Source organism: Neomonachus schauinslandi, chromosome 8 (genome assembly GCF_002201575.2).
Source record: "Neomonachus schauinslandi chromosome 8, ASM220157v2, whole genome shotgun sequence".
Taxonomy (NCBI): domain Eukaryota; kingdom Metazoa; phylum Chordata; class Mammalia; order Carnivora; family Phocidae; genus Neomonachus; species Neomonachus schauinslandi.
Window position 1 is genome coordinate 35,479,579 of NC_058410.1, and position 13,676 is coordinate 35,493,254.

At 37.8% G+C, this 13,676-nt stretch overlaps 1 protein-coding gene across 5 annotated transcripts in view; it reads left to right on the forward strand.

The window, feature by feature from the left end:
- Positions 1 to 13,676, forward strand: part of PTPRK (protein tyrosine phosphatase receptor type K) — a 553,659-nt gene that overhangs the window by 264,925 nt on the left and 275,058 nt on the right. For all 5 annotated transcript variants that reach the window (XM_044917510.1, XM_044917509.1, XM_044917507.1 and 2 more), the window contains one exon: positions 8,592 to 8,673. In XM_044917510.1, coding sequence (XP_044773445.1) covers positions 8,592 to 8,673 — 82 coding nt within the window. The remainder of the gene's footprint in view (positions 1 to 8,591; positions 8,674 to 13,676) is intronic.

Sequence of the window (13,676 nt, forward strand, 5' to 3'; positions counted from 1 at the left end):
CTTCCTTCCTTCCTTCCTTCCTTCCTTCCTTCCTTCCTTCCTTCCTTTCTTCTTTCTTTCTCTTTCTTTCTTTCACAATGCAAGGATGCCTGGCCCCATTATAGTGTTAGAATATCTTTTAAAGTTCCCCATTGTTATCTTCTGTAGAAGCTGTCTGTGAAATGTATTATTCAGTACTTCCCCTAGTAAATATTTTTGAGTGCTCACTAGGCTTTTTACTAGCCAAAAGCACTATGTCTTAAATTGTATACTAATAGCTAGTTATATTTGCTATTTAGTGCTTACAGTCAAAGATGTTGCTGTACTTGCCCATTTACTTATAAAATAAAGTAGGAAAAAAATAAATCATGGAGGTTTTTTTTTTTCCCCCTTTTATCCCTAAATTGAAGTAGGAGTACACAGACTGGTTATTCTAATTAACTTTGTGTCATAATCTCTCTCCACCCTAACCTATTTTTCTAGGAGGGAAAGTTTACAGTACTTTTGAAATTACTGAATTTTTAGATCCGTATGATGAAAGCAAAGAGTTCTTTTTTTTTTGTACGTGGTCTTACCCAAACAATTACTTATTAATATGTTTGCATTTGTGATGTGAGAACTCAAGTTTAGCCTCCAGTTGAACTTTGCCTTGAGGTAGACTGATCTGGTTATACTATCTGTTGAGTGGCATTTAATCACCTGGTTCATTTAAAGATTGCTTTTCTGTGTAACATAGTATGTACTACCAACAGATTTCATATGTAAAAGCTATTTAGTGTGACAGTATGTATAGGCTTCACCACTCATTTTAATCTTTTTAAAAATTGAGCTCCACAGTTATCAGTTGAAGCTCTTGAGAGTCACAAGTTTGGCGAGGAACAGACTTACTGTTTAGCTTGAAAGTATTTTTTTCAGATATAGCTGTGCAAGCGAAGTGATCTACTTCTGCAATGTGTAAGATTGGACTGTTGGTGCTAAAATTTAAAAGGTTCTGCCTGTGGATTGTAGGAAGACAAATGGCACATCTCTAGAAGTGAGGAAAAATAGTACTGTAATTCAGTGTCATGTTGATAGAAATAGCAACCTTAACCAGTCATCTTTTATTTTTGGCTCAGACAACTAACTATAAAATATAACCCAGATGGTGGAGCTATGATAGTAAAGATACAGAAATGACATTTTGCTGATGAATTTTCTGCAACCCTTTGCTTCTCTACTTTCAGTTTTATACCAGATCATTTAGGGTGTAAGTTGCTTGCTTATGTATCTAAGGACAGACCCACAGGATGAAAAATGTGTTTCATAGCATTTTTAGATCTTGGATTATTTCACTTAACTTTTGTTCATTTCCCTCTTCTAATTGCCTTTTTTATTTTCTCTCTTTTGCTAAACTTATATTCTAACATAAATTAGGCTGTGCCATGAACAGTGGGCCCTGTTTCAACTTATTTTTGAACACATTACAGGCATTTGGAATATAGTACTGGGCTCTGTCTGCCTGTCTGCCTTGGCATTGGGGCTGCCTCTTGAGAGAGCCGGGGAAGTGGGCTCTGTAGTCTGTAGGCTCAGCCTTCTTACCATACTGGGCCTTGAACTGAAATGAAGGAGGAGTCCTGTAAGGGTGGGTTAGTGAGATGGATGTAGGGTTGTTCACAGTTCACAGTAGAGATTAGGAAGATAGTGTGTGTGCTGGGTTTGTTGCAGTACCGAAGAGCTAAGAGGTGTTTCTCATGGTCTCCAGCATCAGTGCCACCTGGGACTGCCCTCTTGCCTCTGTTTCTTTCTGGCTAGGGTGCTATGGCATTACCTATGACAGTCCCCAGAGAAGGAAAGGGAGAAAGGGGTTAAGATTTATGGAGAACCTTCTAGGTGGCCCCATGAGGTCCTCACAGGGATTTCAGTTGAGGTCTGTAACGTAGAATTGAGGCTCTGCCTGACACTGGTGTGCCTTTGTCTGCGTATGTACATCTCCATTATGATAAAGAACTTAGACTAAAACCTTTTGAGAAAGCTGGCTGCATATACCTCTTTCCACAAAAGTCATCTTAATGATATAGGAAACATGCAGACAGCATGTTTTTGTGCAGAGAGCACAAGAACTCTTGTTTTTATGTTGTGATTATTATTTATTTTGGGTTCAAGTTTTGAGTTTGGTTTTAGAGATGAAAAGTTTGTCTGGGTCTCTCTTAGCCACATTATGGAGTCATGTGTTTTTGATACATACTACCCTACATCAATATCTATTCAAATTAAAAGAAAAAGAGACCATTGACAATGCTTTTGCAAGTGTAAGATTTTAGGAATGAAAATTAATTTAAATAACTAATAGACTTATTATCAACTTAAATATTCTAGTGTAAGTTCTAAAAATGATTATTGTTAGTTTTTTATTTAGATCTTCTAGATACTTTGGTGATTACATTAGGGATAGCCAACTCCCTGGGCTAATTTGAAGTCTAGGAGTGTACTAGGCTTGCATATTCATTTCAATGTGGAGCCTTCTGAAAATTGCCTTCTTTGGGCTTTTCTTTTATGTGGACTACTTTGGCGTGAAATCTCTTAGGTTTTATTTTCTCCTTTTGATCTCTGGTCATGGACACTGGTGTGTGCCTGGACTGATGTCTGTTGTTGATCAGGCAAATACAATATCACTCTGCAAAGGGTTACAGTTGGATGGATGGTATAGTTGCTTTTCATGCAAGTATGGTCTTGTTATACCCAGTATTTTCATCCATATTAGATAACGTAGCAGGCCTTCTCATCACTTAGACGTTGTGATGCTAAACCTCAGGATATTTTTATTAATACTGACAGGGTTTGAAGGGTTGGGGCAATGGGGAGATATTGGTCAAAGAGTACAAACTTCCAGTTATAAGATGTATAAGAGGGTAATTTTTTTTTCTTTTTTCTTTTTTTAATTTAATTTTATTATGTTATGTTAGTCACCACACATTACATCATTAGTTTTTGATGTAGGTTCCATGATTCATTGTTTGCGTATAACACCCAGTGCTCCATGCAGAACGTGCCCTCCTCAATACCCATCACCAGGCTAACCCATCCCCCTCCCCCCTCCCCTCTAAAACCCTCAGTTTGTTTTTCAGAGTCTGTAGTCTCTCATGGTTCGTCTCCCCCTCCAATTTCCCCCCCTTCATTTTTTGCTTCCTACTATCTTCTTTTTTTTTCCTATGGTGAGCGCTGTGAATTGTGTAAGACTGATGAATCACAGACCTGTACCTCTGAAACAAATAATACATTATATATTATAAGAGGGTATTTTTAATCTTCATTTTACTTAGTGTTTTACCAGGATTTGGTCCTGATATCTCTTCCACTTCAGATATTTTTTGACTGGCTTTTGTGATGCTGTATACCTTCATTTCCCTTTAATATCTCTACACACTTTTTTTTTTCTTTTTTCAATACCCTCATCCTTTTTGCAGGAACATCATTCTCAATCCTGTCATGGTAGAAGGTATGGCAAAAAGAGAGAAGGTGGCCTAGTACATATCCTTAAGAAACTGCAGTGTTTAAAGTTCACATGAGAGAGAAATCAGTTATACTTAATGATTCTAACATCCTTCTGTTCATAATATACAGTATATCCATGTTTTAAAAAAATATTTTTAAGTAATCTCTACACTCAACATGGGGCCTGAACTCACAACCCTGAGTTCAAGAGTTGCATGATGCCCCTACTTTTTTCCCCCCAAGTTGGGGCAGAGGGTGAAGTTTTTGATGAGAAAGAGAGGGGAAAGAGAAGAAATTTCACTTTAGTACATATGTTCTTTATGGATGCTCTCTCCCATGATGGTGCTCCTTAACGTAGTACACTTACTGTGTACCAGGGCCTGTGCTAAATGTTTCATGTGCATATCTCATTTAATCCTCCCTTAAGCCCTGACGTGGATACTAATAGTTTCTTTTTTGGGTGGCTCAGTTAGTTAAGCATCTGCCTTTGGCTCAGGACATGATCTTAGGGTCCTGGGATCGGCGGGGAGCATGATTCTCCCTCTCCCTCTCTGCTTGTGCTCTCTCGCTCTCTCTGTCTCTGTCTCTCTTTCTCTCAAATAAATAAATAAAATCTTAAAAAAGGAAAAGAAACTGAGGCTTAGATTTTACATAACTTACCAAAGTAACTTTATATACAAAGTTGCAAACATAACTTCAGTACAACTTTACATATATTTTTCCATAAGTTAAAGTTACCCTTAAAAAAAGTAAATGTGTCTCTGACTTTGGAGCCTATACTCTCAAAACTGATAATATTGAAAGAAAATTAAGGACAAAGTTGTTTGTTTGTTTTTCAGATTTTTCCCATATCCATAATATCTTGTATTAAAGGTATTTCATGTATCATTTAATCATTGTGTATATATCATTCAGTTTTCACCACAAACTTGTGATGTAGCAAGGCCAGTATCACCCAGATGAGGCAAGGAAGACACAGTGAAATCATTTTGTGGGTTACAGGTGATAGCAATTAGATCCACAGACTTCCTGACTTCGAGTTCAGCTTTCCCTTATATGAGGTACATTCTCTGTTATAATTCAGTTTGCCAAAGGAGGAAGTCCTTGTTCTTTAGGGTTTGCCTTTTCCCCCCTCTATTTTAATTCAACCTTACCTCACTTATTTGGTTAATAATCCAAGAATGTTGCTAGAGTAGCAAAAATTTGATTGGAATCATTACCTTCAGTAGTTCAGGTAATGGAGTGGAGTGAAAACAGCATGCAAAGCAGAGCCCGTCCATTCTGTTCCCAGGCTGGCCTCTTAGATGGGTGAAAGTTGACATCTGGTAGGGCTTCCTTTGTTCTCTTCTGGGAAGCCCTGGTTGACTACCTGACACCAGACATTAGATCTGACCTGAGCATTTGCTCAAGCAAGCTTTGCGTAATTAAGCTCTCGAGATCTGTTTCCCCTGACTGGACAGAAGAGCCTTACAAGGTGAGGGCTCTGTTGAAGTGATAAAGCTGATTAGGTCCTTAGTAGTAAAGGAATCTGATCTTAGAAATTCCCTCCAGCTCTTGATAATGAGGCAAAGACAACACTTAGAGAAAATGAGGTCACTAAAAAGAGAAACATTTTTTTTCTCTAATAAAGAACGAGTTCTTTTGCTTCCCTTTTTAAATGCAGGCCTAAATTTATTGTTCAGAATAAAAGCTCAATTTAAATGACCAAATAAGAAACTTTTTCTCGGGGTAGAGTAAACATCTATGAGCTTATCACCTATATGAAGCAAAGGAAGTAAGACAATTGGAGAAAGTAAAACTAAGATAAACTTAAGAAATTAAAATAATTTAATTAACGTTGGCTACAATGGAAGTGAAATAGCCAGTGATTGATTACACAGTTATGTGGTCTATTCATAAAAAATGTAGTTTTTTTCTTCAAAAACAGTTTTCTCACTTTTTCTTTCCATACCTTCCCTTTTCCTGAACTACTATTCAAGCAAATAAAATCTATTTTCCTGGGAGACACTTACACAAATCTCACACATTAACAATGTTGATGAGCTTACCCTTTGGGTTATATAGCACTTTTACGTCTGTTACTATTTAATCCTTATAAAACTTTATAATGAAAGCTGCATTATATCCATGTTAAGGACTTGGGATTTGGCTGCAAAACGTTCTGGGATTTGCTCAAGAATTTCTAAACAGGAGAGTTGGGAGTCAAGTACAAGTTTTCTCAGCCCCAGGAAAGGGGCCTCTACCACAGCCACTCCAAGTTACACTTTATTTAACGTCTCTGATTCTCGCCTCTATTTCTTGCTTCTAATAAGCCTTTGTTCCAATATTTGGAAAGTGGCATGACAATTGTTTTCATATCAGATACACTTATATGAAATGTAAATCGCATGCATGCACGCACACACATGCGCACACACTTCTGTGTTCATAGATTAGCTCTCCTTCTTGTGAAGTATTTCTCTTCCCACAAAGACCCTGTTCTCTTTCTCAGCTTATTCCAGTGACATCAATAGTCATAAAGGACAAACAAAGTAGGAAAGAAGTAACACAGGAGAAGGCCTATGACGGGAACGAGTGGACGGGAGGCAAACCAGCCACCTAATCTACTGGGTCCCATCGTCATCGGCTTTGGGGTGGGTGTAGGGGTACAGGAGGAAAATGGGAAGGGTGTAATGCTGATGATCCTGCTACCTAGTCAGTATAATGTTTAGTTGAAGTACTATTTAAAATGACATTAATCTTTAAAGTTTAACACGTTAGACTTTTAAAGGATATTTAAAGCCTGCTTAAAAGAAACGCTCTCTCTGCATTTGGTTCTTTATCTTGAGAGACAGTGTAGTGAAGTTGATAGAAGAATGGAAGCTGGATGCAGTTCGACTCAGGTCCTTTCCTGGCCCTGCCACTTGTTAACTGTTATGACTTTGGTCCAGTTACTTAACTTTTCTTTAAATTGAGGATAAAAATAATACCAACTTTACATGATTGTAGTGAGGATTAAGAGTGTGTGTGTGTGTGTGTGCGTGTGTGTGTGTGTGTGTGTGTCTGGGTGGCAGGGGAAAAAAGAGAGCGAGAACGACAGATGCGAGCGTGATGGTGTGCATGCTAGCTTAGAATAGTCTCTTGTATATAGTAAGTGTTCAATAAATGTTAGTTACTATCAACTCAGACAATCTTCTGCCCCTTCCCTTTGGTAAAACTGTCTGCCAAACATTACCAGAAAAATCCTAATGGTTAATTCTAATTGATACTTTTTAATTTTAGTTTTTCTTGACCTCTCCCCTATATTTCATATTTTTTGCGACAGCCAACATTTTTTTAATCTAGACTTCTAAATTTCCAGAGTCCTGCACAGCAAGCTTCACTGTTTCCACTTTCTCCCAGCAGAGGCCCTACATCTGTGCTGAGCTAGAACCACACCCTGATCCTGGAATTGGCAAATAATTCCCGTGGGAAAGGAGGCATGGCCAAAGATCAGGGGTCACATTGGAGAGAATCTGTCCTCCTAGAATTTATGTTCATCTAAATGCCATTGTTTATATAGATATCTGATAATTTTAAAATTATGGTTATTATAGTTTGTTTTTTTGTTTGTTTGTTTTGTTTTGTTTTGTTTTTTGGTGGGAGTGTTGACCTGCCTGAAACCTTCTGATACTTCTCTTCTTTCCTTGGTCATTATATCCGAACTGTACTTTGTTGGCTTTACTTCTGCTGCTGTATTGTTACCTTCCATTTCAGTGGTTTTCTCCTTTTTATCTTCCTATGCCATCTTATTCACCCATCATGTTAACTTTTAAGTCTATAACTTACTTCCATGATGAAGACTTCCAAATCTATGGCTTTATTGTGGACCTACCTCTTATTTTTGAGATACGTTGTCCAGTTATGCTCTAAGCCTTTACCCCATATGTACCCTAGGCAAATCAGATCTGTAATGTACTTAGTCTTCTTCTCCTTCAAATTTGTACCTTTTTCTGTATCACTAGTCCTGGCTAGGGATTCTGATAGCACAATTCGCCTAGTGGTGCAAGCCTGGAGTTAGAATTGCCCTATATTTCACCACAACTAACAAGTCAATAAGTTTCATTTTGTCCGTTTCCTTAGCATTATTTTTATCTTTCTTTTTTCTTCATATCTCTCTATTTCCACTCCTATTAGCATATTACCTGTTTCCAGTCTTGGTTTCTTTTAGTTCATCCTCTACCTTACAGGCATATATGTTTCTAATAGATCAATTTGATTATACCATATTCCTACGTTAAACATTAATTTCCATCACATTTCCTAAAATGTTTTGCAGAATACTCCCAAAAATAATCTGTGTACCTCCATGAATAGTCAAATAAAATGTTGAAAGGTGGCATGCTAAAAATGGTTTCTCTTGAGAAGTCACACTACATATTATTAAAAAAACAAAGGCTATATGAAGCTTTCCTATTGATTGTAACAACAAAACTCTATAACATGAGCTTATATGTGAACATGGAAACCTTTTTGTTTAATATTTGTTAATGTGGAATTTATTGACAGAATGTACTCCTGATTTTAGTCTGGTAGTATTTAAGGTCTTCCATGCCTAGCTCTCTAATCTTACCTCTTCCCTTTTGAACCTTTGTTAGCCATACAGATTATATTCATTTGGTTCCCCAAACACACACCTCTATTCTAGTCCATTGTATGTTCCTTTTGCCTGGAATACTGCTAATCTAGCCGGTGGCCTCTGTCTTTGAAAGTTTAGCTATTTAAAAACGCAGATCATTTGGTATTTTCACTGGTTAGCCTATTGCCTGGTACATTGTAGGTGCTCAGTGTATTTTAAATAAATAGCAAAAATGGAGAAAATCAGTAAGAGAAAATTTAGGGATATGAGATTAGCTGTATTTGCCTATTCATTCTACCTAGATGATACCCATTCAGGAATTGTAACACACAGTAGCAGTTGCTTAAATAATTTTTTAGCTGCTTCACCTCAGTAATGTTTTTGTTTGTTTGTTTACCTGGACAAGATTCAGGAAATAATTTTTAATTCTTATAGGATAAAAATCAAATTTAATTTTCATAAGTGTGCTTTAGCTATTCTTCTTTTACTGTGAAAATTCCTTAAAAAATGATTGTTGTAAATATTTTCTATTTCTTCCTGACAGGTAATATTTGAAGCTGAAGTCTCAGGAGGGAGGAGTGGTTATATTGCCATTGATGACATCCAAGTACTGAGTTATCCTTGTGGTAGGTTGTGATTAAGAATTGTATTTTTCTGCGTCCTTTCAACACTTGTCTTGTATTGGCAGTGACTGTTGACTGTTTATCACTTGGTTGTGGCTGTCTCTTCCATTGCTACTCCTAGCCTTCTGTTCAGTTTTAAAAGAACACTGAAATGTTTCTAGAATTTTTGAATCAAATAGTTTTCAGAACTGTAACTAGTTGTACACCTATTAGAGAGTTCTCTTATTATTTAATTACAGAGAACAAAATGCAAATGTAAATAAAACTCTAGGTAGGACAGGCTCCATCTTTTGGTTTTATTAAGTAGTCTAGGAAAACAAAGAAAAATAACAAATCAGAGCTCGATTGAAAGGAAACTAAAAGAAACCTCACTAACATGTGATGTGCTCAGTTGAAAGTTGGAGTGAAGGGAAAAGAATGAATTAGTTCACCATAGTCCAAACTTCAGACTAAATTTTTTATAATAAATATCTGGTTAATCCATACGAAACAACAAAATAATAGAAAGCAAACAGAACAAAGAACTCAGTTTATTAACACGTAGTTTTGTTATGTCTTTAGATGCCCATTGGTTGCTCTTTAGATGATGTGATTAATTTTGTGTGTACATCACATTTCCTGAAAGACATTCATTACATGCATTCAGTCGAGCCAGACATAAAACAGTTGGCATAAATTCAGACTTTACCTATATCTCCCAACAGTGGCATTTACAGGGCCCATGAATTCTGGGTGATATGTTAAGTAATCCTCCTGGTGGAAATTTTCTCACACATTGTAAGCACCATGCATGGGGAGGGGGGCACCATGCCAGGGGCCACAACTGTGCTCTTGTTGAGAGCTTGTTAAACCCTATTGTGCATCAGCATCACCTACCTGGGGTGGCAAATGACGGTTTGTGTGCCCCCCTCGCCCCCACCGTCGTTCTGATTCAGAAGTCTGGGGTGGGGCCTGAAAATGTACACTTCTAATAAGTTCCCAGGTGATGCCCATGCTGCTGGCCTAGAGTTCACAATTCGCGAACCACTGTTCAGTTCATGTTCTAGTTCAAGCATTTCCCTTTTTATTTTTATTTTTTTGAGGATTCACTTTTTTTTTAAATTTACATCATTAGTTTTTGATGTAGTGTTCCATAATTCATTGTTTGTGTATAACACCCAGTGCCCCATTCAATACGTGCCCTCTTTAATACCCATCACTGGGCTAACCCATCCCCCCATAGAAACCTCAGTTTGTTTCTCAGAGTCCATAGTCTCTCATGGTTCATCTCCCCCTCCGATTTCACCCACTTTATTTTTCCCTTCCTACATCTTCTTCTTCTTTTTTTTTTTTCTTTAACATATAATGTATTTGTTTCAGAGGTACAGGTCTGTGATTCATCAGTCTTACACAATTCACAGCACTCACCATAGCACATACCCTCCCCAATGTCTATCACCCAGCCACACCATCCCTCCCACACCCCACCACTCCAGCAACCCTCAGTTTGTTTCCTGAGATTAAGAATTCCTCATATCAGTGAGATCATATGATACTTGTCTTTCTCTGATTGACTTATCTCGCTTAGCATAATACCCTCTAGTTCCATCCACGTTGTTGCAAATGGCAGGATTTTGTTTTTTGAAGGCTGCATAATACTCCATTGTGTATATATACCACATCTTCTTTATCCATTCATGTGTCGATGGACATCTTGGCTCTTCCCATAGTTTGACTGTTGTAGACATTGCTGCTATAAACATTGGGGTGCATGTACCCCTTCGGATCACTACATTTGTATCTTTGGGATAAATACCCAGTAGTGTAATTGCTGGGTCTTAGGGTAGCTCTATTTTCAACTTTTTGAGGAACCTCCATACTGTTTTCCAGAGTGGTTGCACCAGCTTGCATTCCTACCAACACTGTAGGAGGGTTCCCCTTTCTCCGCATCCCTGCCAACATCTGTCATTTCCTGACTTGTTAATTTTAGCCATTCTGACTGGTGTGAGGTGGTATCTCATTGAGGTTTTGATTTGGATTTCCCTGATGCTGAGTGATGTTGAGCACTTTTTCATGTGTCTGTTGGCCATTTGGATGTCTTCTTTGGAAAAATGTCTGTTCATGTCTTCTGCCCATTTCTTGATTAGATTCTTTGTTCTTGGGTGTTGAGTTTGATAAGTTCTTTATAGATTTTGGATACTAGCCCTTTATCTGATATGTCATTTGCAAATATCTTCTCCCATTCTGTTGGTTGTTTTTTGGTTTTGTTGACTGGTTCCTTTGCTGTGCACAAGCTTTTTATCTAGATGAAGTCCCAATAGTTCATTTTTGCCCTTGCTTCCCTTACCTTTGGTGATGTGTCTAGGAAGAAGTTGCTGCAGCTGAGGTCGAAGAGGTTGCTGCCTGTGTTCTCCTCTAGCATTTTGATGGACTCCTGTCTCACATTTAGGTCTTTCATCCATTTTGAGTCAGTTTTTGTGTGTGGTGTAAGGAAATGGTCCAGTTTCATTCTTCTGCATGTGGCTGTCCAATTTTCCCAACACCATTTGTTGAAGAGACTGTCTTTTTTCCATTGGACATTCTTTCCTGCTTTGTCAAGGATGAGTTGACCATAGAGTTGAGGGTCCATTTCTGGGCTCTCTATTCCTTCTTTTTTTTTTTTTTTTAAAGATTTTATTTGTTAATTGACAGAGAGAGACACAGTGAGAGAGGGAACACAAGCAGGGGGAGTGGGAGAGGGAGAAGCAGGCCTCCCGCCAAGCAGGGAGCCCGATGCGGGGCTCGATCCCAGGACCCTGGGATCATGACCCGAGCTGAAGGCAGACGCCTCACCGACCGAGCCACCCAGGCGCCCTGGGCTCTCTATTCTGTTCCATTGATCTGTGTGTCTGTTTTTGTGCCAGTACCATACTGTCTTGTAATAGCTTGCACAGCTTTGTAATAGAGCTTGAAGTCCGGAATTGTGATGACACCAGCTTTGTTTTTCTTTTTCAACATTCCTCTGGCTATTCGGGGTCTTTTCCCATTCCATACAAATCTTAGGATTATTTGTTCCATTTCTTTGAAACAAGTTGATGGTATTTTGATAGGGATTGCATTAAATGTGTAGATTGCTCTAGGTAGCATTGACATCTTCACAATATTTGTTCCTCCAATCCATGAGCATGGAATGTTTTTCCATTTCTTTGTGTCTTCCTCAATTTCTCTCATGAGTATTTTATAGTTTTCTGAGTACAGATTCTTTGCCTCTTTGGTTAGATTTATTCCTAGATATCTTACGGTTTTGGGTGCAATTGTAAATGGGATCGACTCCTTAATTTCTCTTTCTTCTGTCTTGTTGTTGGCATATAGGAATGCCACTGATTTCTGTGCATTGATTTTATATCCTGCCACTTTACTGAATTCCTGTATGAGTTCTAGCAGTTTTGGGGTGGAGTCTTTTGGGTTTTCCACATAAAGTATCATATCATCTGCAAAGAGTGAGAGTTTGACTTCTTCTTTGCCGATTTGGATGCCTTTCATTTCTTTTTGTTGTCTGATTGCTGTGGCTAGGACTTCTAGTACTATGTTGAATAGCAGTGGTGATAGTGGACATCCCTGCCGTGTTCTCACCTTAGGGGGAAAGCTCTCAGTTTTTCCCCATTGAGAATGATACTCGCTGTGGGTTTTTCATAGATGGCTTTTATGATATTGAGGTATGTACCCTCTATCCCTACGCTCTGAAGAGTTTTAATCAAGAAAGGATGCTGTACTTTGTCAAATGCTTTTTCTGCATCTATTGAGAGGATCATATGGTTCTTATTCTTTCTTTTATTAATGTATTGTATCACATTGATTGATTTGCGGATGTTGAACCAGCCTTGCAGCCCAGGGATAAATCCCACTTGGTCCTGGTGAATAATCCTTTTAATGTACTATTGGATCCTATTGGCTAGTATTTTGGTGAGAATTTTTGCATCCATGTTCATCAGGGATATTGGTCTGTAATTCTCCTTTTTGATGGGGTCTTTGTCTGGTTTTGGGATCAAGGTAATGTGGCCTCATAAAATGAGTTTGGAAGTTTTCCTTCCATTTCTATTTTTTGGAACAGTTTCAGAAGAATAGGTATTAATTCTTCTTTAAATGCTTGGTAGAATTCCCCTGGGAAGCCATCTGGCCCTGGGCTTTTGTTTTTTGGGAGATTTTTGATGACTGCTTCAATTTCCTTAGTGGTTATAGCATTTCCCTTTTTAAAGCCTATACTAAGATGAGGTGCTGAAGAATTAGAGGTAGTAGGCAAGGGTCAAATGATTTATTCCATACAGTACATTCTAAGAAAAAGAGGAACAAATTCGTCTCGCTCAAAATTCAGGTTGGTTTGCTCATAAATTCAGTCCATTAGTACATGAGCATGATGTTTCCATCTACTGTTCACTTACACTTACTGGAAGAGAAATGTGAAAAAAGGCTCTTAGGAGTAAACAAATAAAAATAGGAGTTAAGCACAAGAGCAGTTTTACTGTGATACGGTCTTCTGTGAGCTTGCTTTTACTTACCGAGGCTTAACTTTTCCTGTGTATATTTACTTTCAGTTGAAAACATGAATAAGCTTCAGTTTTAAAAGGTAATCATAGAGAACACTAATTTGACAGTTATATAAGTCATGTAGGTTTTGACTACAGTCATCACTTTTTATTGGTCTGATACTGCTTTTGGGTAACTTTCTTCCAACTATGAAGAAATAGGAAGTAGAATTAGCAACGGTCAAGCTGATATTCTATTTGAGAGAAACAAAAATATTCCGTTGTTCTTTGAAGTACTAGAGAATTATAACTACTGAAATATTTTTTAAAAGAAAGGAGCTCTAACTGCTTAAGTTGTAAATTAATAGTTCGACCACCATGTCTATTCAGTATGTTAGATATCATTTTCTGTTTTCACTATAGTTTTCTATTATGCTCTAATTTATGCCTTTTTTTAAATCTCTTTTGCTTTCTTTGACTTGTAACTGTTTTTTTATCACCCATATGCAACATGCTGTGGCCAAC